General features: G+C 32.2%; 3 protein-coding genes and 1 long non-coding RNA gene across 5 annotated transcripts in view; 3 read left to right on the forward strand and 1 right to left on the reverse strand.

Moving 5' to 3' along the window:
• The window catches only part of LOC136981498 (L-gulonolactone oxidase-like), a 33,194-nt gene extending 26,123 nt beyond the window's left edge, over positions 1 to 7,071 (reverse strand). The window contains exon 1 of the mRNA XM_067277805.1: positions 6,994 to 7,071. Within this exon, the coding sequence (XP_067133906.1) occupies positions 6,994 to 7,014 (21 nt within the window). The 5' untranslated portion in view covers positions 7,015 to 7,071. The remainder of the gene's footprint in view (positions 1 to 6,993) is intronic.
• LOC136981509 (uncharacterized) overlaps positions 1 to 23,906 on the forward strand; it is a 177,235-nt gene that overhangs the window by 64,087 nt on the left and 89,242 nt on the right. The window lies entirely within an intron of this gene.
• Positions 7,275 to 17,135, forward strand: Mettl4 (Methyltransferase like 4). 2 transcript variants are annotated; one of them, XM_067277806.1, is made up of 9 exons: positions 7,275 to 7,515; positions 10,641 to 10,685; positions 10,819 to 10,999; positions 13,102 to 13,263; positions 16,244 to 16,310; positions 16,384 to 16,558; positions 16,628 to 16,808; positions 16,870 to 16,961; positions 17,032 to 17,135. In XM_067277806.1, exons 1-9 carry the CDS (start codon positions 7,303 to 7,305, stop codon positions 17,080 to 17,082), a joined length of 1,167 nt encoding a protein of 388 aa, XP_067133907.1. In that variant the 5' UTR covers positions 7,275 to 7,302; the 3' UTR covers positions 17,083 to 17,135. The 2 variants fall into 2 exon arrangements, with proteins under 2 accessions (XP_067133907.1, XP_067133908.1); XM_067277807.1 differs by having other exon boundaries at positions 10,644 to 10,685.
• LOC136981483 (uncharacterized) lies at positions 22,005 to 22,614 on the forward strand. The gene is made up of 3 exons (XR_010881718.1): positions 22,005 to 22,219; positions 22,286 to 22,453; positions 22,532 to 22,614. It is a non-coding gene; the product is annotated as an uncharacterized lncRNA (long non-coding RNA).

Here is a 23,906-nt window from a genome sequence, read left to right on the forward strand (position 1 = left end):
AGTATAAACGCTTGTAGTTTGGATAATTATGTTAAATTTTCAATTGGCTATTAGGCCAGGAAAACACGTGCATAAAATTCGGTGTAAAATCTAGCATAAAACAGAAAGCGTAAAAATTTTTCTGAAATTTTGGAAGAACAGAACTGAAAAAAAGAGTAGAGCATGTCACTACTTTTTGCGCCGTAAAATTTTTATGCCAAAATTCCTGCAATAAAGAGAAGTGTTTTCTGTGACGTCAAAGTAGACACGTGGTTTTTATTCTAACAATAGCGGCATTGAGGGTTGACATCCTATAATTGTGAGTCTTGAAAAAACGAAAAATAAATGAAATAGAGGGGTTTATTGAATCCGTTTGACCATATCAGTGTCATGTATAAAGACACTGTATTTAAACAACGTTTATGGATGGCTATAGGTGCAAAATTTCAAATAAGAGGTAGGTCTAGTAGAATCGATATATAGGCCTAGTATTTAGATCACACGTTCTTTATTTGAATTTGGAATACAAGTGTATTAATTTAAATTTTCTATATTATAGCAGAGGAAGCGGAGAAAAAAATGGAAGGTACAAAGGGATAGATATAGGAGAAGAAAAAATTAATAAAATTAGCACTGTTAATGGCAATGATATTTCCTATTCAGCCAGAATTTTTACCTATGTGTGTTCTGGCATAAAAGCGTAAAACAGAAACTGAACTGAAAGCTGATTTCTGATTCAGTTTTCTGCCACACAATTTTACGCATGTGTGTTCCTGGCCTTAATATGCCTAAAACCCAAACTTATAATTGAAAATTTAACAAAGTTTATCTTATTACAGATTTTTCTACCTTTTTGGCATTCATAAACAATCATGTTAGATTGTTGTGACAACAACTAAAGCTTATGACAGTTCAAAATAAAATACTGATTCCAACATGTTCCCAATATGTAATAGTGTTCATGTAAATATTTATTAAGTAACAAAAAAGAATATTGGAAAATTCAAATAGTAAATGTCTTTTTTATTTGCCAACAAGACACTACTTTGAACAACTAACATAAGAATGAGACATCATCTGCCAATATCAAGACAAGACAGACATTGTCTCCTAAGACCGAGACTTCCATTACTATCAAAATACACCACCCAACTACATTTTAAGTTGCTGAGAAAATTTATTTAAATGTAACTAATGTTATGTTTAAATAAATTTTCTTGGCAACTTTTTTTTTTTTTAAGGAGTAGTTAGGTGGTGTATTATTTGCTGAGTGTGTTTTGTCAATTACTATCAAAATATTTCACATCTAAAAGCAAAACTAAATTCAAGAAACTTGTTATGTAACAAAGTTACAAAAGTTAATTATCAAAACAACAAAACTGACTTAAAAATTATGCAATAGGCTTTGAATTTAGAACATTATTTGCATTACATGCATGTGCATTTACCTTACAAACATGCCTAAAATATGTAATGAAATACAGAATTAAGGATATTCTGTGAAAAAGTACTGATCAAGCAGAATAGCATTCAACAGTTTATTATATTTAAAAAACCTATAGTTCTAATAATAAATCTGCCATTATGGAATATTGGGAGTAACTAATCAAACCAATAAAAAAAATATAATTCCCTTCACGGAAGCCAAGGTTGTCAGAATATAAAATACATTAGAAAAAGTTTTCTTTCCACACGCTCCAGAACTAACAGAACTAATGTCTAGATCACTGCTGCTAGGATACTTTTAGCACGGTTCAAACATATCAACATATGATGTAAATACTTTTATAAATTTAAATTTTCCCAAAGCTTTCACTACCAAGATGAGACTGAGATACCCCAGTTTAGTCTCAAGAATTCACAAGACTAGTAAAAGTTTAAAACTAAGTAATTTAACCTAAATTAGTTTCAATGATTAAAGTTTAACCTAAATACAGTAAGACCCCGCTTAACGAGGGGGATGCGTTCCTAGACGACAAAGCACTAAGCGAAACAGCATTAAACAAGACCATTTTAACAGAGTAAATAGGGATAGGGAAACACGCGACCGAAAAATAAGCAAATTTTACTATAATTTTAAGTTATTTTTATATAAATTTTTGCATAATAATATATGTTAAATAACACAAACATATGTGCACAGAAATGTAACGTTAACTTTTGTGACGAAGGTGCTGGCTCTTCTGAAATTCTTGTTTTTTGCAATGAAGTCGTGTAGTTTCATTGGTCGCTTTCTTTTTCTTTCCTTAAGCAAATGGGGGTAGTGGAAAATGGCATCCAAAATGACTCGTCTTGCTTTGGCACTCCTATCAAAATCTGGATCATTCGCTACAATTTGATCAACAATTTCGGTTATTGTTACCAAACTTTTATTAAGAAAAACCGTAAAAAAATTTTTCGGGTTCATCTTCAGAATCTCTATTTTCCAGTTCTACACGAATTCCTTGTTCTGCCAGTTCTTGAAGGTCGTCATTGGTGAGGGACTTACAAGAAACCTGCAGTAACTCCCCAATATCCTGCTTGTCTACATTTCCTATATTGAATAAGTTGACAATTTTGTTAACCTAACGATACAGCGATAAGCTCGTCGTGATGAGAATTCTTGGATACCTTCAGCCATAACTTCTTCCACACACTGTTCATGCATTTATTAGTTAATTCTTGCCAAGCGAAGTCGATATTTCCTATGGCATCCATGATGTTATATTTTTTCCAAAACTGCACAAAACTAACATAGATTTAAGGGAAGTACAGTGCTACGATGAATTGCCACCTTTCGCCAATTGGTTCATGTTTGGGAATAATCATGTTACTGTATATACGAATCAATGAAATACCATGTTAATTTGAATCGGCGTAAATTTTGAGCGGTTTTTTAGGCGTCAAGCAGACTGTGTTATATTGAATCAGCATTAAGCTAGATCTGCTGCTGTATAGTCTAACAAAATTCAGCTTGTAGGTGTTTAATTATAAAGATTTGGTCTTGGGTGTTCTTTAATATTTATTATAACTAAATACAGTGACTTCATTTAATATTTAGACAGATGACAAATAAATAAATAAATAAATATATAAAACATACATATAATAAAACTTGGTACCATTTTTACTTCTTGAGCAGTTGAAAATACTTATTTCTTATCTATATTAACTCAAAGTTATTTTGACAAAATAAGTCTGCAAATGCCAATATAGAGCTGTTTGTTTCTGCCATCTTATTAGGTTGCCAGACATTCTGGTAAAAGTCCACTAAACTGTTTACCAGTGCATTGGTTGTGGCTGAGATTGATGCATAGTGGAATGCATCCATTGAAACTGAGGATGACTTGGTAGAAACTGAAAACGTTTCTCACTACAGTAAAGAATTTTGGTTTCTTTAAATGAGATTAATAAAGTGTTTAAGAAAAAGAAATGTTAAATTTATTTTGTTTGTTTATAACATCCAATAACAAGTGACAATCACTGTATGACTAACCCTATTAGTCATACGATGATTGTCAGATTTCTTTTTAACACTAATAAGTTTTATTTCTGTTTTTCTTTTACCAACCTTTTATATTTTACAGTTCTAATAGTATTTTATTACACTCTTTCCTCTTATAATTTATAGAATATACAAGTTTCTTTATATCAACATTTAATTTTTATTGTTTTAATAGAAGATTACCATACTCCCAGTTTTATAAAGTACAGGTATATTATTATACAATGAAATCCACTTGCCACTAGAAGTTGAAGTTGTGTGTGTGTGTTATATACCTATAACACACACACAATTTCTGCCATCCAGATTGATGTATAATTAAGATAGGACCGATGAGGGTCATATTGTCCACAACAAATATCCACTGGAATCAAAAAAGACTGTATATCTATCGTTGTTGTGTTTTCCTGTACAATTTGTTCTCTCAAGCAATTTTATGCTTAATCCTAACAAAATAAACAAGAACAAGAAGTAATCAAGTACATAAGTAATATTCTTGTAAGTTTGCCAATTATTATTAGTATAACATACAAACAGATTGTAAGCATAACTCACAACTTGGGAAGTTACAATCATAAGCTCAGATGTATGGCCAGCAAAGGGACAGTGCCATTTTGACGATTAGACAAATCTAGGCATGTGCCTAATTCTGTTATACTGTACATTTTTATTTCATTTAAATTAATAATACCTCAATCCATCAGGGAAACATAATTAATATTTCCATGCTTTTATATTTCCTAAAACTTCATATTCTAACCACTCCACATGGTCAAATTTTTGTAAAATGATTTACAACGATAATCAGAAAAGCAATTTCAAAACAAACTTTTAAATTTTGTGGAGTTGAAAACAAAAGTAATTTCTAACCTGGTCAAATTGTACAAATTCATTACAGATTGCAAATTAAAATCAACATTCCAAACTTGTTTATCTTTATTCACATTTTCTTTAATGTTCCCCTCAAGTAATGCTAGCAGAGTAAAGCCATTTTCAGTGTACATGAACATCATAATTGTACATGCTTGATTAAATTCATTTGCAATATTGGGTACATTCATTAAGTCGAACGAGTTAAACACGTTAGTAACGAATCGTTCGAAAAGTAGTAGTCTCGCTCAGTGTGCATGCTCCGCGGTGATGACGTATCAAACGAAACTCTAACAAAGCTCACGAAGAAAAGAGTTAGTTTACTTCGTTAAGAAAATGGCGCCCGACAATATCGATGTTTCTAGATCTACTCGAGTGTTTAAATTGTGAATTAAAAGGTGAAATGATTGAAATAACTGTCCATCCGAAGCAACCTAAAAAAGATATTTTGGATAAGGCTGCACTAGCAACATTCATATCTTCGATTTTAGAAACAGCCATTTAGTTATAACGAATCGTTTGAAAAGTCTAACGAAACAAGAATAACGATGACGTCATTCTCGTTTAACTCAACGAACGTACCCATTGTCTACTGAGGTGGCAATTACCAGAAAAGTTTTCCTTCAATAAAGCATAAGAGAACTTGCTTGTAGTTTAATAAAAGACTCTGTCATGCCAAAATGTGTTTTTTAATTTGATTTTGACCTGTTCAGGTTGTTTTATTGTAAATGTAAATAAAAAATTAATAAATTAAAATTGACAATAAGTGTACTTGCTTTGCTGAAAATTTAATTATGGGTATTTGGGTTATGGATGGCCCCGAATTCCTTTATGCCTCAGCCGAAGATACTGCTAAAGGTAGGTTTGCTTAGCCAGTCCTGAAGAGGCAGTTGGGACCTTATCAGAACTGCAATCATGACCATAAGAGTAAAAAAAGTCACAGTGACATATTATCCTATGGGCATTAAGGGTAATTACCTAGGGCCCCCAAACCAATCTTTTATAAACTGCAGTAAGAATATTTAAATTTTGGACAAATCTGGGAACCCTACATTGCTGGTGTGGCACAGATGCAAGGAACACTGTAGTAGCACAGAACTTAACCCTCCAGAAGTCGTATTAAGAAAACAAATGAGGTTACCAGAGATTCTTCCCAAAAAATTCCCACAAAGAAAAATTTCTGAAGTCAACACTCTACACGAGGTCCTAATTCAAATCTGCCTTGGCCCCATGAAGTTATAATATACCACTGAAAAGTCAGGAACTGATGGTCTAAACATTTTTCTTTATGTGCCATGCCCGGTCCCCTGGACGTCAGCAATCACCAAGGAGAGAGAGTTCCTATCTTCAGCCTTTCTTATTACCTCCCCAATGCTTCGTATGCCTGTCCATTTTTTAATATTGTCCATCCATGACAGTGTCTTCGACCTCATTTACACTTTCCCTCAATCTTTCCATTGAGGATTAGTTGTAGGATTTTGTATTTTTCCCCTCTAGTGATATGTCCCAAGTATACATTTGATAATTAACAATTTTCTCTTTGTTCTGGTCTAACATTACCCTTTATGAAATATAGCCCTCAAAATTAGGTAGTACATGCAATATACTTAAAAAAAGCAGGGAACACAACTCCAATCATGCCTCAGAAGTAATCTGCACAATGGCGTTTCTGGCATTTTACAAGCTTGTAGCAACCTCTAGTAAAGTGGAAAACAATTGACTTTTAGCATTGTTTGGAGAAATATTTCTGGATTTTTTTACTTTTTAAATCTTACCCCAGTTTTGAGGGTCTGCAAAATTAAAGATAGGATGATTTCAAAGGCTAAATCCTGCCAAGAGTCACACGTAGACAATTAGTCTATTTGTTTTATGGCCGCAGGCACGATCTACAGCTCCAATAAGGTACTGCAGTGGTTGGCAACAGGGCATTTGACCACCTTTCCCAACCTACATGACATCAGACCGAGGCTAACTCAATTTTTGGGTTGACCCGGTCGCTCACCTGGTGGCACACCCCAACCATTATTCGTGGCTGACGTGATTGTAACTTTTATACATATCCTGGAAAATAAATTTGTGACAACTACCAGTGGATTCCATCATCTGTCCCGAGATCATTTATTTGACTCTGAGCCGAGGCTACTCGTGGATGTAATTGGATGATCCACACAACTGATTCTTTCATCAAGAGGTGCACCTTAGTGGCCTCCTCAGTACAAACTGCCCATTTAAAGCTGCAATTTTACCATATTTGACTCCTCTGGTAATAAAGTTTGCTCACCCCTGTTATATTTAGAAATCACTAAATAATATGATAGTTTTTCAAATAGTTGACCATAAAACTTGTACTCAAATTCCTTTGGAATTTAGGAATGTTACGTAAATGAACAGACATTTTTATTCCTCCATAACAAATGAATTTTCAAAACAATATGAAAATCATCAATATCAAAACACGTTCATTCAAACGATGAAACCGCTTAAACTATTAATAGAACTGTCAGTATATACACGAACACAAATTCTTAGCATTCTTGCGCTTAATCTAAATTAATTAAAATATAATATTTTAAAATACTTTACGCGATATACAGAGTTCAACAGAATTTCAAAAATTAATAAAAATTTTTGACCTGTTAACTAAATATAACTTAAAATACCTTTATGTCTTTCATATTCATCTCCTTGATACAAACCACATGTTAGCTCCTAAGAATAGAGTAAGTGTTGCCACCTTATTTACAGCAAACGGGAAAATATTTTAATTAATTTTTGTTGAGATTAAATATTTATTTATTTAAGAGCATAAATTAATGATCGAACATAAATAATCTATTTTAAAATTTTACGCAATAATTATTAAATTTACCATTTAAAAATTTTATACAATTAATAATAAACATCTTTTCTCACTAGAGAGAGTATGAAAAGAAGCAGCGTGTTTTTCGGGTTGTAAACAACGTGGGCAAATGGCAATTATTGCAAGCCACGATCTAGGTTGGTTGATATGCCATAAAACATATCTTAATCGCATGTATAATACATGTATAGATCTTACTACTGAAAAAAGAAGCGAATTTTGTGTAAGTGTGCTCGATTCTATATTTCATATTGAAAATCATTTCGTAATGGACAGTGCAGCTAGAAAATTAGCGGATAAACAATCGTCGTCACATACAAAGGTAGATTTTTAATTTATCCTTCGTGAAAAGTTATTATATTCATCCGATTAGAATATTTCTTAATGTAAACCGTTGTAAATAAACGTTCTTCATATGTATTCCAATATTTTATCTGTAATATCTGTCTTATGTAGTGCAGTTATTATATATCTTCAGTTAAATCAATGTAATATCATTTCGAAAAATTGTAGACCATCCAAAATCAACAAGAGTAGTCGGGATATTTTTATAAAGTATTTTGCTTCAAAATTCTTTTTACATCTTAATTCTATGTGCCTAAAATGGAGTGGCATAATTCAGAAAAATTTGTATTGCAATCCATGATTGTTATTGATGTTTTGCTCATGTAGACAGTCTTATACTCCTCATTTTTAGTGTTTCTTTCATTCATTGTTACATCTGTATTAAATATATGCCACCAAATAATATCATGTTTGCAATACGTGATGATGAAAAATTATACATGTAAAAAATATTAAATTTTAACAGTAATGATCAAGTATTTTGCTGGTCATTAAGTACTGAAGAGCAAACTGTAGAGAATCATATTCCATGAAGTGTCTTGGATGTAAGGTCTTTTTATTTTGTGCTCCAATTGTAGGTTTGATAATCTACATCTCTTAAAGGTTCCAGCCCACCAGTGGCTGAGTGGATAAAATCATTGAACATTGGTAGGAGGTTGTGAGTTTGTGCCTCACTAATGGCTAGCCTTGTAGAGTTTTCCAGTTTTCTTCGTGTTTTTAACACCTCCCAGGCTGCATCCTCTATATGTTGTGTTGCCATAACCAAATAAACCAAACTTAAACGATTCCAAGAGTATATGACAAAGATAAAATAGCAAATTGCTGAAATTTCAATTAAATGAAATCATATGGTCAAAGAACTTAGTTATATTTTTCATAAATGCATTTACATACGTATGTATAAACTTCTTTATAATTGATTAAAAATGTTCCAATGATCTACATTTATTTTCTGATGGCTGACAATTACAATGACTTCCATTTAACAATTAGAAAGGAAAAACAATTTGAATTGATCAGATTTTTCAGAAAAACCTCATTTTATAAATAGGATAATCTAATTATTTTCATAGAGAACCAGAATATACTATACGATTAGTATTTTATAGACACATTTGCAATAATAGCAAAATAGTGAAGGACAGCTAAAAGCTCACAAAACATGAGAAACACCATTGTATGAACTACTACTAGGATATGACCAGACAGTGGCTTAGCTACAAATTCAGCTCCTTGGAGCAAATAGGATTGGTGTGCCCCCTTGTTCCTCGGAAGAGGTCTCATGAAATTTATTTTGAACATTTAATTTAAAAACATATATCTAATTATTTTGATTTAAAACCTTATTTAATAACTATTTATTTGAGATTTGAAGAATTTCAACAATAAGATATTCAATTTAATAAATACAAATATAATAATAAAACAAAATATAATTCTTTATGTACGGAGTATCTAATAACATTTACTACATATTATATAAACTGGCAAAATGTATGCAAGTTTAGTTTCATAACAAATACATAAAAAAACACTTCAAAATTGTTGTTTTCTCACTTTTTCATTTTCAAATCTAACAGTCACTTTCTCCAGATCAAGTTGACAAGCTATTGTTTTCTCAATTGATATAGTAACCAGAGCTAAGACGGTGTTGAGACATGCTGCTTCTCAAATAGATTTTGATTAATTTTAGTTTTGAAAAACTTTGTTAACTGTCACTGTTGTCGCCAGCAAAGTTAAAAAAATAAGGCATGCTGCAATAATGTCGGAGAAGTTACTGGAGGCTGCGGTGTGAATTAAATGTTGGAGGGATATGCCATTTGTAACAATTCTGATCCTTCTGGCATTGTTTTATCAGAAGATGTGACAAGATATGCAGGTGATAAGCACTTAGAAAGTGTACATAATTGTCGAATGGACTATTAGATTTGAATAATTGATTGATTATTAAATCCAAAAAAAATTTTTTACAAATGTTTTTACAAGTTTTTATTTTGCCCTTTCTAACTTGGCACCCTCATGATTCGTGCGCTTGGAGAGTTTGCTCCAACTGCTCCACGGTAGCTACAGCATGTTCCAAAAGCCTATCATGTGTTTAGCAAGTAGTCTGGACCCATCACTATATCTCACAAATTCCACATGTATACCATTGGTTCCTTTGACTATTTTTATTCTTCTGGGCATGGTCTACAGCAGTGATTCTCAACCAGGTCCATGTAACATTACTGGGGGTCCACAGAAAAAAATACTGAATTGAGGGTTCACAGTGATATTTTAGTGGTCTTTAGGGTAATTCTACTTCAGAACAATTGTTTTACTGAGAATTAAATTTTTACATTATGTATATTGTCAATTTCTTTATTATTCATTTCTTACATAAGGGTTAAAATATAAATTATTTAAAATATTGAATACGTATATGATATATATATCTCATTGACAAAGGTCAAAGAGAGATTATAAGGCCAGGGTTTGTTAGGAGAGTCTTATACCATCAGCATCATATTACTTGAGAGTGATCTTTTTGAAAGTTTTTCTTTCATTTTTATTAGTGAAAAATATAAAGTTGTTTTTTTTTTGTGCAATGTCTATGAGGGTCCACAAAAAAAAATTAAGAAGAAAAGGGGTCTATGGGTAAAAATAGGTTGAGAACCACTGGTCTACAGCTAAGATAACATCCCAACTACCTTATTCAGACCTACAAATTCAGCCTATATCTGGATACTTTCAATCAGATGAAGAGCATTAAGTTGTACTGAAGAGATAGAAAAGAAAATAAAATTAAAATATCAACGTTTTGAATAACATTGTTATTATCATATACAATTCCAAAAACTGGATAGATTCAAAGATAACACTCGCCAACACTAAAATCCAGCAAAATAGAAAAATTTTATTGTAAACTAGTATTTTCATCTATATCTAATGTTATATATGGATAAAAACATTTGTTTACAGTAAAATTTTTCTATTTTTCTGAATTTTGGTGTTGGTGAGTGTTATTTTTTTTTTAAATCACTGCAAATATTTCATGTTTACTCATAAATCAAATTGATTTATTAATTATATTTTTACAATTTAGTACTTAAATATGTTTTTCAGAAGAGGAAGCGAGAAGAAGATATTTCAGATCCTTTATACAATGAGGTATTTGACTTAATTTTTTTTATTAATTATTATAAATTTTTGATTATAATTTATAGAAAAGTAAATACTTTTAAATTTAATTGACTATGACTATAAATTTACTTTTGAAATTATTTTATAATCATTTATACAGATAAAAGATATTTTAGAGAATTCGCTGGATCAGTTAATAAAGATGGGGAAAGAATGCAATTACATTAATGAAGGATTTTTATCATCTACAGAGATCAAAAACAATAATTCTGAAGCAAAAGCTGTTGCAAAAGTATTAAATAAAAATTTTCTGTTGGAATTTTGTAATGAAAAAAATTCAGGTAAAATTCTGAATCTTCTCAAAGCTGGTTATACACAATTAAATAACTCAACTAAGAACCTTCAAAAGTACCAGCACATTAATATATTTAAACTAATTACAAACTGACAAACGTTTTTGATCCTATATGGATCTGCTTAAGGTCATTAATGTTACAGAATTAGAATGCAGGCCGTTCGAATTTAAATATTTTAAAATTGTTCCAACCATAAGGCTTTATAATGTGTATACAACAAGAATCACATGCACCTTAGTGCTAAAACTAAAATAAAGTAAAATTTAACACAAATATTAACATATACATTTTAAAATAATATGTGAGTTAATTGTTAACTCATACATGTGATTTTTGTTGTGTAGGCATTATAAAGCCTTACAGTTCTAACAATTTTAAAATATTTAAATTCGAATGGCCTGCATTCTAATTCTGTAGAACATTAATGACCTGAAGCAGATCCATATCGGATCAAAAAGGTTTGTCAGTTTGTAATTATTTTAAATATATTAATGTGCTGGTATCTTTAAAGGTTCTTAGTTGAGTTATTTAATTCAGGTAAAATGAAAAACAAATGCTTTTTATTTAATATGTTATATAAATAAACACTTCCTAAAACTGGATGAAGTTCAAATTAACACACCAACACCAAAACTCCAGAAAAATATATACTGTAGTGAACAATTATTTATTGTGACATCATCACAGTGCCATCATGACATCGTCGACAATACCAACCTGGCATTGTGATCAAAAATAAGATAAAAAATTGCCAGGTTGCAATTTTTTATCATATTTTTGATTTATTTAATTTAAAATATATGCTCTCCACCTCAAATTAGTAGTGGCTTGACCCCTGTACAGTACTGTACATCATACTTTTCCTTTAACAATAGAGTTGTGTTGGTCATCTATCTAACACATTTTAGGGGAAAACTTTTGAATTGAAATAACGCGACTTTTGGTTTGTATCAGAAGTTCTTATACAGTTAATCGGGAACTCTTGCCCCCAAAGTTTTCATATCTGGTCTCGTCTTTCATCTATTTAACTCTGTTCTCGAGATGGACAGACAGACAGATGGATGAGAGTGGGAATTTATAGGTCTACAACTTTTTCAAATTGCAGCCCAATAAACTAACCTCTTAAACAGTCATCATCAAGTTAAGACGACCTCCCATATAGGATGAGATGTGACTTTAAAGATCAAAATAAAGAAAATTAGATTTATTAATACAGTTCTAATTTTATTTCATTTAATCACAAGTAAAATATCAAATGAATGTAAATGCACACATTGTCTCGCAAAAATTTGTGGCATTTTAAACTTTTAGGAAAAATCTTGTAAAATCGATAACATAATTTGTTCATGTAAAGCTGAACAATCGGAAACCTTTTTTGCCAATTCTTAACAGTTGAATCCACTCTTTATCAATTACACTTATGAGTTTCTCCGAATTTGGATTTCTGAATAATCATCTGTTTTCATGTGGGAATAGATTAAAACTTATATTGGGCTTCCGTGTGATTTTGGAATTTCAATCTGGAATTCAATCCTATTCATCTTTACTCCTGACAATATACAAGAATGATTAAAACAACCCAGATAAAATACTTGTTTTTAAATACAAGAGGGTAAGTTTCCTGTAAAAAATGCAAATACACGGTTCACAAAAATTATTTGCAAAATGCAAAGAATTTTTTGCTTGCGCATATAGGACGACCTAGGAATTTGAAGCTGTGATAAATGAATCAAAACATCATCTTATATGCGAGTAAATACGGTAATTAATTTGAACAGTCACCATAATTAGAATTAGAACATATTTAAATTTATTAGATTAAATTTGATGATGACCATTTAAGAAGTTAGTTTATTATAGTGTACAGTACATTTTGCTGAATTTTTGTTGTTGGTGTATTAACTTTAACATCTTAATCATCAATATCAAACACTCTCACTTTCTCTAACTTATTATTTTGAATACTTGTGAATGATATTATAAATAAAACTTGTGAATGATATTATACTTGTGAATTCTTAATACTTGTGAATGATATTATAAATAAAATATTAAATGAAAATTTTAATTATTGTATATATTTTTAGGTAAATTTGATAAATTGAAAGAGAGTTTATCTGATATAACAACATATCCTTTTGACTTGCCTGGAATTTCTTTATTTTTGGGGAAAAAATATATAATTCCAGATCGAACAAGATTTCTTCTAGGTGATCTCTCTCAAATAGAAAATTTAATAAAGAATACAAGTAAATTTCTCTAATATTTACTTATAATTGCTTTAAAAAATTAAATTCTATTTTGTTGGTTTTGATCTCTTTACTAGTTAGTTAATAATAATAATAATTTTTTATAATTACATTTAAATGGATAACAATATTAAAACTTCAAAATTGTTTAAAATAGGTTTTTTTTTTTATCACATCAATATCTTTCACAAATAAACCTCTGACTGGAAAAGTGTCAAAGATATTGATTTGATGTTATTTGTTTCAGCTTTGTTTGATAAATAGACCTTTCTTTTATGGATTGGCATTCTATCCTACCGATCTTATTTCAAATACTAATGTTAGTGATACAAACTTGTTGGCATTCATCACTAATATTAATATTTGCAAATTTAAGATGCAAATGTAAATCAAATTTCACTACTACACGAACAGTAACAAACAAAACTTTATTATATGTGAGCAGGACAACTATATCCATAATCCTTGGTGACAGATGGACGAGGCAACAAACTTTATTCTGCTTTTTACAACTGTTGTCAGCCAACTCCAGTTAGGAATAGTGTTGCCAGACAGTCTTCTGAATCTCTGGTGGTGGTGGCCACAATGGCATATTATTTATAATTTCAAAAAATATTCTAATGCTAAGAAAATCTGACTTATACTTTTATTTAATTTAACATACAGAATTTCAATACATATTCATTATTTTATTCAAACTGTTGTTTTTTTTATTATATAAATCATTTTAATTTGTGATTTGCTTGATTTTAAAGAATCATCAAAGCACAGGGCCTTCCAAAAAGAATGCTACCAGTTTAAGTTACTATAATTATGTTAATTATTACCTGAGAGGTATGTGAAGTACAGTTTCATCTATCATCTGCATACAAATGCAGATAATAGATGAAACTGCCATTAGGAAGTGCCATTAGGAAGTGACATAAACAAAAATGATAACTCTGCAACAGAAAAAACATTCTATGTTCTGCAGTTTCAAAATTGGAATCAGTCATCATTATGCAACATGAATTTTGCAGACAATTTCAAAATTATCCACCATTTATTTTTGTTGCATAATGATGACTGAGTCTGAGTTTGCAGACTGCAGAACACTAAATGCCTTCTCTGATGAGGATTCATTATTTTTGTTTATGGTACTTCCTAGAGGAGTAGACAAAAGTTGTTTGATTGCAAATCTGCAATCAAATGAAACTGAAACAGCTACTCTATTGATTGATGTACAACACACAGTGACAGATCATTGCATAGACACAAGAAGCATACTTGGAGCCTCAGAAAGTTAGCAGCTTTGAAAAAAGATACATTCTGCAAACCTCAGGTATGGATACCACCTTCATCTAGACCTTTTGAGATTTATTTTTGAGGAAATGATTGACGATTAGTATTTTTTAAATTAGGTGGGTGATTGGTTAACAAACAAATCGGATAATGAACACTTTTGTGAAAGATTTTTATGATAGGACAACGAACACTTCAGTGAACAAACATAAAAAGAAGCGACAGAAAATAACGAATACTGAATGATTTTCTTTTGTCTTCAGATAACAATTCGAAACCTTTTGAAGTGTGGGAGACATCAACATTGACGCTCAACCTGGTATATATTGATCAGATAGTATTCCTCCAAACTTTGTAACTCTCCCTTGTAATTCCAACCTTTTATTTTTCTGAAAGAAACAATTTTTTTGTAGTATTTGCAAGACTGTCAGGCGGGCACTCGTTATGTTTTGCGTCAGTTTTTCTTTTCGAAAGGTGAGAGTATAATAGCAAGGGAGTAGAAAAATCACATCTGAGAAATAAAGAACATTGAAAAGCTCATAATGGAACCTGCAATGGATCCTACGACAGAGGAACGCCACAAACTCGAATGAAGAACACCAAGAAACTCAGCGAGATATGTTTTCTTCTGAAAAAGAGGATTATCTGATATTTGCTATTAAAGATCTTTTGACAAAGTGGGAGGATGTCAGAACAACCGTCTTAGAATGGCATCCAAACCAGGTTGAGGTTAATAAGCTTTGGAATCTCTACAATTACAATGCTATTAATTACTTCCAAAAAATCCTGAAGAAGAGAGAAAAGCAATTGACATTAGTCAGATTCTTTAACCCCAAATAAATGGAAAACACATGACTAATAAAAATGCAAGACTTTGTATATATGTATTTTTATTATTACGTATAAATAAATGTAGTAAGAAAGTATATATTTTTTATTTTTTGGAGTCTCCAGAATGAATTAATCAAATTCTCATAAAAACCTGTGGTAAGTCGATAATCGGTTAATGAACAATTTGGATTAAATTTATCATAATCTTTCTAATAATATAAAATTAAAAAGTAATTGAAAATCAATAAGAGAATGTCATGTTGAGAAGTTATATTTGGAGGAGTTTTTATGCTGAATGGGGTGGTAAGTTTAATATATGGAATAGAAGAAGAGAAGAGCACCACTACAGCAAGAGCAAAATTCAGCATATCTGGTCATCATGACAATCAAAAACAAAAACATGAATTTTGGGACCATCCATCCACTTTTCATCTACAAGTACAGTGGAGAATGAAGGCATCAACACATATACATAAAAGAGGAATTCTTGCAACTCTTTGTATTTTAACATTTATAAAATTGAAAATTATTTGTTCTATAAAAACACTTTTAATTTGTATCAAAATAATTTTATCCAGGATTATTATTACTTTTTTCATATTTATTTTTGTCTTCCCAAAACAATTATGTATATATAAGCAATTACAGATGAAATCATTTGTTTTTAATTGACAAATTTATTTAAATATGTCATTATGAAACTGAAATATAGTCTACTGACAAATACTATTAAAGTATACTTATTATAATTAATGTAATATTTGAAATTAAATAATAATAATTTTAATTGTGTTCTGACTTAAATAGAACAAAACTTGAGTTGTTTTTGTCAATTTCATAAAAGCAGTCTCTTAAATTTATTCTGTAGAAAATAAATTTGATGTGATTCTTATGGATCCACCATGGTTTAACAAATCTATTAAAAGAAAGAAAAGGTAAGATGATGTTACAGATGAATTTATAATAATACAGTAAAATATTTCTGATTTTAAATAATAATTCGAAAAGTTATCACATGTTACGTAATGAAGATTTATTGAATATTCCAATCCCTCAACTGGCAAATTCCAACTGCCTTGTTATTGTTTGGGTAACAAATAATCAGAATCAAGTGCATTTTATCAAAGAAAAATTATTTCCAAATTGGTCAGTGCAGTATTGTGCAGATTGGCATTGGATCAAGGTAAGTTCTATAACTTTTTCATTAACATTCAATTAAAACCTGAAATTATAAATAATACTTATATTTCAGATTACTACTCATGGAAGTCCTGTTTTACCTTTGCACTCTCACCATAAGAAACCTTATGAAAATTTAATAATTGGAAGGTTTAAATCATCCAAAAGTAATACGGAGCTGCCAGCAATACCAAATCATAAAGTGATCATCAGTATTCCTAGTAGCATACATTCTCACAAGCCTCCTCTCACAGGTAGTTATCACCTATTAATTATTATTCTTAATATTTAATGTAATAAAAGTTTATTTTGTAGAAGTTCTGAAGCCTTACGTTAGGGAGGATGCAGAATGTTTAGAACTGTTTGCGAGATACTTGATACCGGGTTGGACCAGTTGTGGAAATGAGGTGGAAATACTTTTTTTACTTGTAAAAAGCAAAATTATTATTAAAATGTAATAATTATTATTTTTTTCAGGTTTTAAAACTACAGGATCTGAATTTATTTGAAGTATCAAAATTAAAATGACAAATGTATTTATTATTTTTGAAATATTAAAAATAAACTTATTAATACATTTATTTATTTATTTATTTGCATATCCAAAAATACACTTCTGTACACTGTCAATTTAATTTTACATTAAGAGCGGTCTAAAAAAAGTCTATAACCAGTGTTCATGATGTAAGCATCCACAATCATGTTTATTATTTCTATTATACTCAGGAAGCTCAAAATCATCCCATTCTAGAGTAGATTTGCTATCATTCTCGCTATTCTGTAAGGGGATATCACACATATAACGAGGATTATATCCATAATTCTTGTAACATCTTTCATTGTTCCATACATTAAGAGGAATACTCTGCAATCCGTAACGCCTTCCTCTTTTATAGTGATTAATTCTGGCGTTGTCACTTCTGGCAGTGTTAAAATGAATATCTTCCAAGTGATGAAGTTCGGGGGTTGTAGACACATTATTCAACATCGACGTACCCATTATTGGCATTTCTCTTTCTAAACGAGAATCGTAGGGAGCCGCTTGTTTAAAAGTAACGTTTGGAACATTCCTCGTCCTGTTGTTGCTGGTGTAAACGCGACAAAATGGCGTCGTCACTAATGGAGGATTATTGTATTTGTACAGACAATTAGGCCGGCTTCTCCATTTACGAAATAAAAGAAAGATTATGAATAAGAGGATGATTAATATTATAGAAACTATGACGAGAGATGCAAAACAAAAAGATGTTGACAAAGTTTCTTTATGTATATTGGATTCTCTTGCTGATGTAGTGTGATTCTGCAGTCGTAGTGCAGCCATTTAATTTTAAACGCGGTTTTATTTAAATATTTTAATACTCACTGCGAAACAGTAAAATAATGAAGTATAGTTAATATAAATGCAGCAGCGCTATCTACTAGGAAATTAAAACAATAAAATTTGTTTTCTCTGTTCACTATTTAACTTTTAGAAACTAACAATAAGAATCTGTTGATAAATTATGTCATTTTAAAAAATAATTTAAAAATTTAAATTAAAACGGGTAATAAATGTAAAATTCCGAACTTTTATTTATCTTTGCAAGAATTTTTTAAATGTTAAAGTAATTTATTATGGTAATTAGGAAGAATGTAGCAGGAGGAAATACTCTGTATACATTGTCGTCTGTAGAAAATTTTCTAGGGGAGCAAAGTTCGGAAAAAAATAATTACATCAATAAATTTTTATTTATTTTTTTGGTCCCACCCAGCGCCGGATTAAGCCTCTAGCGGGCCCTAGACAAAATTTAAATTGGGGCCCCCATTTAAATAAGTTGCTACTAAACAAATCTTATATAATGTGACATTAGCGTAGCTAGCATCGGTGACACCCGGTGCGGATATCGTGGTGTCACCCCAAGTCACACTGTAGTGTCACCCTTTTTAACTCTTTTATAAAACACTATTGAATTGTAATATCTTCGCACTCGACTTGAACGCTATATCGAATATGCGATGTCGCGACGTATAGGTGTAGATTTAGAAAATAAATAAGAACCATCCATACATCGGTACTACCACGAGAGGCGGACCTAGGAATATATCTAGATGGCGCGAGATCCCGTAGCGTTACTTCTGACCCACGGGAGGCTGTTGATTTTTTTTTTTTTTTTTTCGGCAATGGCTAGTCGAGAGGAGCTTACTAAGAAAAGAATTGTTAAGTACAGCATTTTCTGTCCTATCGAATTTCTTAAATTTAACTAATTTTCAAACAGAGAAATCTTCTGCACTGAAGCCGGGCCCCTCCGACTTACGGGCCCTAGACATTTGCCTACTTTGCCTATTCGATAATCCGGCCCTGGTCCCACCAGTGGCCGAATGGATAAAACCACTGAACACTGGTTATTTATTGATCGTGGATTTGCGTGGAGTTTTTCAAGTTTCAATAGCTTCGTGTGATTCAGGCGAATTTGAATTAGGGGACCATGAACAGTGTTGATTTCAGGTAGCTTTTTTCGGGGGAATGCTTTGGGGAAATATTTTCTTATAAAAGATTGGTTTGGGAACCCCAGATAATTACCTTTTTTATCCGTAGGATAACACGCCATCGAGGGCTTTATTCGTGTCTGTAACACCTAAGTAAGGGCCAGTTTTCCAGAGAAACACCACTCGGGAGGCATCCCCTCCAGACAGATCGCTCATTGTCACGTTGCCATAACCAATTTAATTTTTTAGGGTTTTTTTAAAAGACAGATAAAACATCTCATGGTAGAGAATGTAAGGTTACATATCTCAATTTTACGATTATTACTATTGGAATTTTTTAGGGGCAAGTGTTCCATTTGACTTCTTTCTGCGGACTCTCACGGCTGTATGCATTAAAAAAATAATTTCTAATGATTTTTACTCCTCTTCTAATAATTTTATTTTCACTTAAGATGACATTGTATTCATTATAGAAGAATCGAACCCGGATCCTTGATTCAGATACGATTTAATTATGATAACAAGTGCAGGAATTAAAGATCAATAAAGTTTTATGTTGTGTTGAATCAAACAATAAGCAACAAACGGAAAAAATGTTTTTCGCTGCGATTTCAACATTAACTGGAGCAATTGAGGATTATTTAAGTATTATATCAGCGGGTTATGGGGAGGGCGATTCTTCTATATCTGGCGATTGTTGGTGAGATTTGATGGCCCGAAGTTGCAGCCATTGATCATTTTTCCTTCCAGTCATGCCGAAATTGTCTGAAAATAGTTCCTGTAGTATTTTGTGAATGGTTTTAACCTCTGATCTGAAGACACAATTAAGGGTATTTGATTTCTGATGATCGGTGACGAAGGGGAAGCAAATAAAGGACAAATTTTTGCTTCTGTAATGCTGAAGATTTTTAACGGGCCTTGAACGGCCCGTTAAAAATCTTGGAAGATCAAAAGTTTTAATTATAAATGTGAAAAACGCAATGAAATATTGACAGAAAACGTAAAAGGGGAAATATCTTTTGGCGCTACTAATTCTTCGTCGATATTGATATCAACATGAAGAAGATTTCGTTATCTTTCGTCCTAGTGGAGATTGGGAACTTAAAATCCCACTTCTCGGACACCAGTGTAAGTAACGGACTTTTAGGGGGCATCAATTAATCCCGCGTCAGGATGAACCTAAGGGATGTTCGCATGTGAGTGTGGCGGAGGAGACAAATGATGACAAGTATCTTACAAAAACCCATTTATTTTAATATAAAAAAAACTTACACTATGGAACAAAAAATTTTCTTTAACATAACTGGCTGTTCGGAAATCATGAGCGTCGATGTTGTTTTGTTGTTCGTCGAACGAAGGTAGCCTCGGGGCAGTGGCGACAATCAGTTCGTAAGGCAGATGAGGAGACTGTTGGTTGGCGTCTGCGGCACGGTTCTCAGGATGGACACAACGGAAATCTGCGTCTTACATGCGTAGACTCACCGTGTGCAGGTGCACAGTTTTCACAGTTTACGGAAAGTCTCTGTCCTTGAAGATCGGGGATTATATCAATCATCGTTCTTCCTTTTGTCCAGTCTAATTGGCTCCACGTCCCTTTTTCCCGCTTCCCGATTGGTCCCTCGTCTGTCCCTAAGCGAAAACAAGACCTGTTCGGGTCACGAGAAAGGTCAGCTTCGGAGGATCTACCCGACACCATCTGTTAACTCTGAAAGGTGCTGATGGAACTTTGAAACCTGCGATCATATTTTACCTCATTATAGTGTAGTTTCTTTTCATCATTAACCTTTCCACTTTTCAAAATTTTTCTACGTTCTGATTGCTTGTATATGAGCGCCTTGTTAAAGGTCCATCTCTATTGGTGGACGTTCGTTTACATCTATTTCGTCGTGTTTGACATTAATAGTTTTTTTCTTTTTTCGTCTCTGTCTCATATGACTTGCAGAACTAATCCGATCTTTGATCGGTTTTAACAATGGAAGTTTTTCTAGTTTCGATTTAATAAATGTTTAATTTCAACCCGTTTTTGGAACCTCACACTTGACTTCTGATTGAAAGTGCCCACCAGTGACCGAGTAAATAAAACCTCCGAACACTGGTACTTGGTCATGGGTTCGCGCTTCTCCAATGTGCTGGCCACGTGGAGTTTTCCGTGTTTTCTTTACGTTAGTAACACTAAATAGGGGCCAATTTTTCATAGAAAGTCGTCCCGGGAAACATTCACCTCGGCAGATCACCCATGTTGCCATATACGAATAAAACAAAATTGATTGAAAGTAGCTCCTCGAGCGACCTATTGGCCGACCTTATTACATTTGATAAATTCTTCGGCAATTTTGCATAATTTTTCAATTGTGCAACGAGCTTAAAAATGATAGAAATTATCGTAATAAACCCTCGACGTTTATTTCCGACCAGTGTGTATGATTCGTACTGCAAGGGTTTCGATTTTATAGTCTCAGTTTAATTAAATTTCGCTCATACTGAGTCTACAAAATCCAACAGCTCGTTACATTTTCACCCACTTCTTTCTCAAATTAGCACATCAGTGACCGACGTGCTTGTCACGTGTAGTTTTCCGGATTTATTTTACGTGTGTAACACTTAAATACAGAGTAGATGACCAGATGTCCGAGTGGTAAAGATGGCAGCTCACTATTCTAGGCAACCCGGTTCAAATCCGGACGGATCGAAAAATCATAACCCGTTTTCAGAGGACCGTCCGGTAATACCGGTCACTCACCACCAATTATGGGACTGGCCGAACCATAATAAGCTTGCTAAAAAATGTTCTGTTAATGGCTCGTAGGGTAGACGTAAAATAAGGTCAATTTTTCATGAAAGTCATCTCTTGTCAGATCGCCCGAATGGTGTTGTTTTATTTCAATATTTTCACAAATCTTCTAAGAGAATTTCCTTTTATAGATTTTACTTTAATGTTTAATTAAAAATGAATTTTATCTAGAATATTGAACATACGTTTACTTGTACATACCTGTGCAAACAGCTACGTCAAGTAGCAACTATGTACAGTATATGGTATACATTTACTGCATCAGGCACATGTTTATTAGAACCAGTTTAATTCAGAAACTACTGCGTATATTTACAAAAAGAACTTCGGCTATTAGTTAATTTACTAACATGAAAACATTATTAGTCGTCAGCATTATGCTTATTTTCTTCAAAGTAGAATGCCAGAGTAAGAAACAATTTTTATTTGAATCAATTTTGTATTTATTTAATATTTAATTTAATTTTAATTTAGATCGTTGATGTAAGCTGAAAAAGGTAGAGGGACTTTGCATAGCCGACTTTCCTAGCTATTTTTATAATAAAGATACTTGAAAGTGCGAATATTTCGTATATGGTGGATGTGATGGCAATTGCAATAGATTCGATACTCAGATCGAGTGCTGTGAAGTTTGTGGAGATTGTAAGTAATAGTTATTAATAAAAAGTTCTAGCTAAACATAAAATATATATACATTATATATATATATATTATTTTCAGATAGGTGTTACGAAGACATTGTTTAATCTGTATTATTCATGAAATTATATGGTTTATGCCAATAAACTTTGAATATTGTTAAATGTCTGCTCAATTTAAGTCATTTAGTCTCGAATTTATTTTTCTTTTCTATTTTTTTAAATTATACTTTACGGGAGTTGAATGCCACGGGAGTAAATACTCTTAATCGGGCTTAGAAAGAGAGGAGACATTAAGACCATTTGGTCAGGGGCTTCCAAAAGTTAGTTTTTAAGTAAAAGAAAAATACATACCAAAGTGATATAAACAATAGAGGATCCAGAATTTTTAGAGGAAGTGCAGAAAGAAAACAATATGCCTTACAAAATTTTTTACTACCCGAGTCACTTGGCTTTAATCGGGAAAACCTTCCATACTGAAATGCCGCGCGTCCTGCACATCCCTCTCTAAATCCTCCAGTGGATATAAGTTTTTCTAACAAACTTATTTAAAAACTGATAAAAAATATCAGTTTTTAATTATTTTATTCATATATTTTTGTTTTTCGGAAATAGTCTGTACATTTAAAATAAGCCGATTCTTATCTAGCTTTCAGATTCATTTAACAGAAATAAATTAAATTGACCCTTAACTTTCACACAACTCCACTCTCATTTAGTACTTTCTAGTCAGATGGGTCGAAAAATCCCCAGGAATTTTTCGGGGGATGGTCCGTCTGGATATGTTGGGCCCTTTCCCTCACCATCCGGCCGCACCATTGTGGGTCTGGCTGAACCCATAATAGGCTTGCTAATGGAGGCCCTCTTAGTTCCCACAGGGCGGAATGAGTTAAAAAAAGTAATTTCTAGTGACTACGGTTAACAAATTAGTACATAAACCAATATGAAAAGGAAAAATATATACTGTATATATATTTTTATTTAAGTAGCATCTCATTTACATTCAGACATTTATTTAATCTCGTTACTCAAGGAACGAGTGTTACTCGCAATTTCAACCAAACAAGATGGCGGAATGGCCGAGCTGCTAAGGTGGCAGCTTGGCCAGTTGGCTATCTTGTGGAAGTGGTCCGTTCGTATTTATCGGGCCCGTCTCTCACTACAAGTTCGCTTCACAGTGGGCCTGGCCGATCCGTTAATGGGCTTGCTAAAAAGGTCTTTCTCAATGCCCACAGGGAGGAGAGAAAAGAAACCCAAACAAGATGTGAAAGAGCTCACGCATCGTCACACCTACAGTAAAATGTTCGCAGATGTTCTAATAAATTACGTAATGAGACCGAATAGTGTCTGCCTTTAAATGGTACTATTTTAATAAAGAAATATTTATAAAATTTTTCTGTCTTTTAAATTGATTTCTGTACTAATATTTTAACCGTAAAAACCATCATCTCTGGATT

The sequence above is a fragment of the Centruroides vittatus genome, unplaced genomic scaffold (assembly GCF_030686945.1).
Source record: "Centruroides vittatus isolate TY-2023 unplaced genomic scaffold, ASM3068694v2 contig_766, whole genome shotgun sequence".
NCBI lineage: Eukaryota > Metazoa > Arthropoda > Arachnida > Scorpiones > Buthidae > Centruroides > Centruroides vittatus.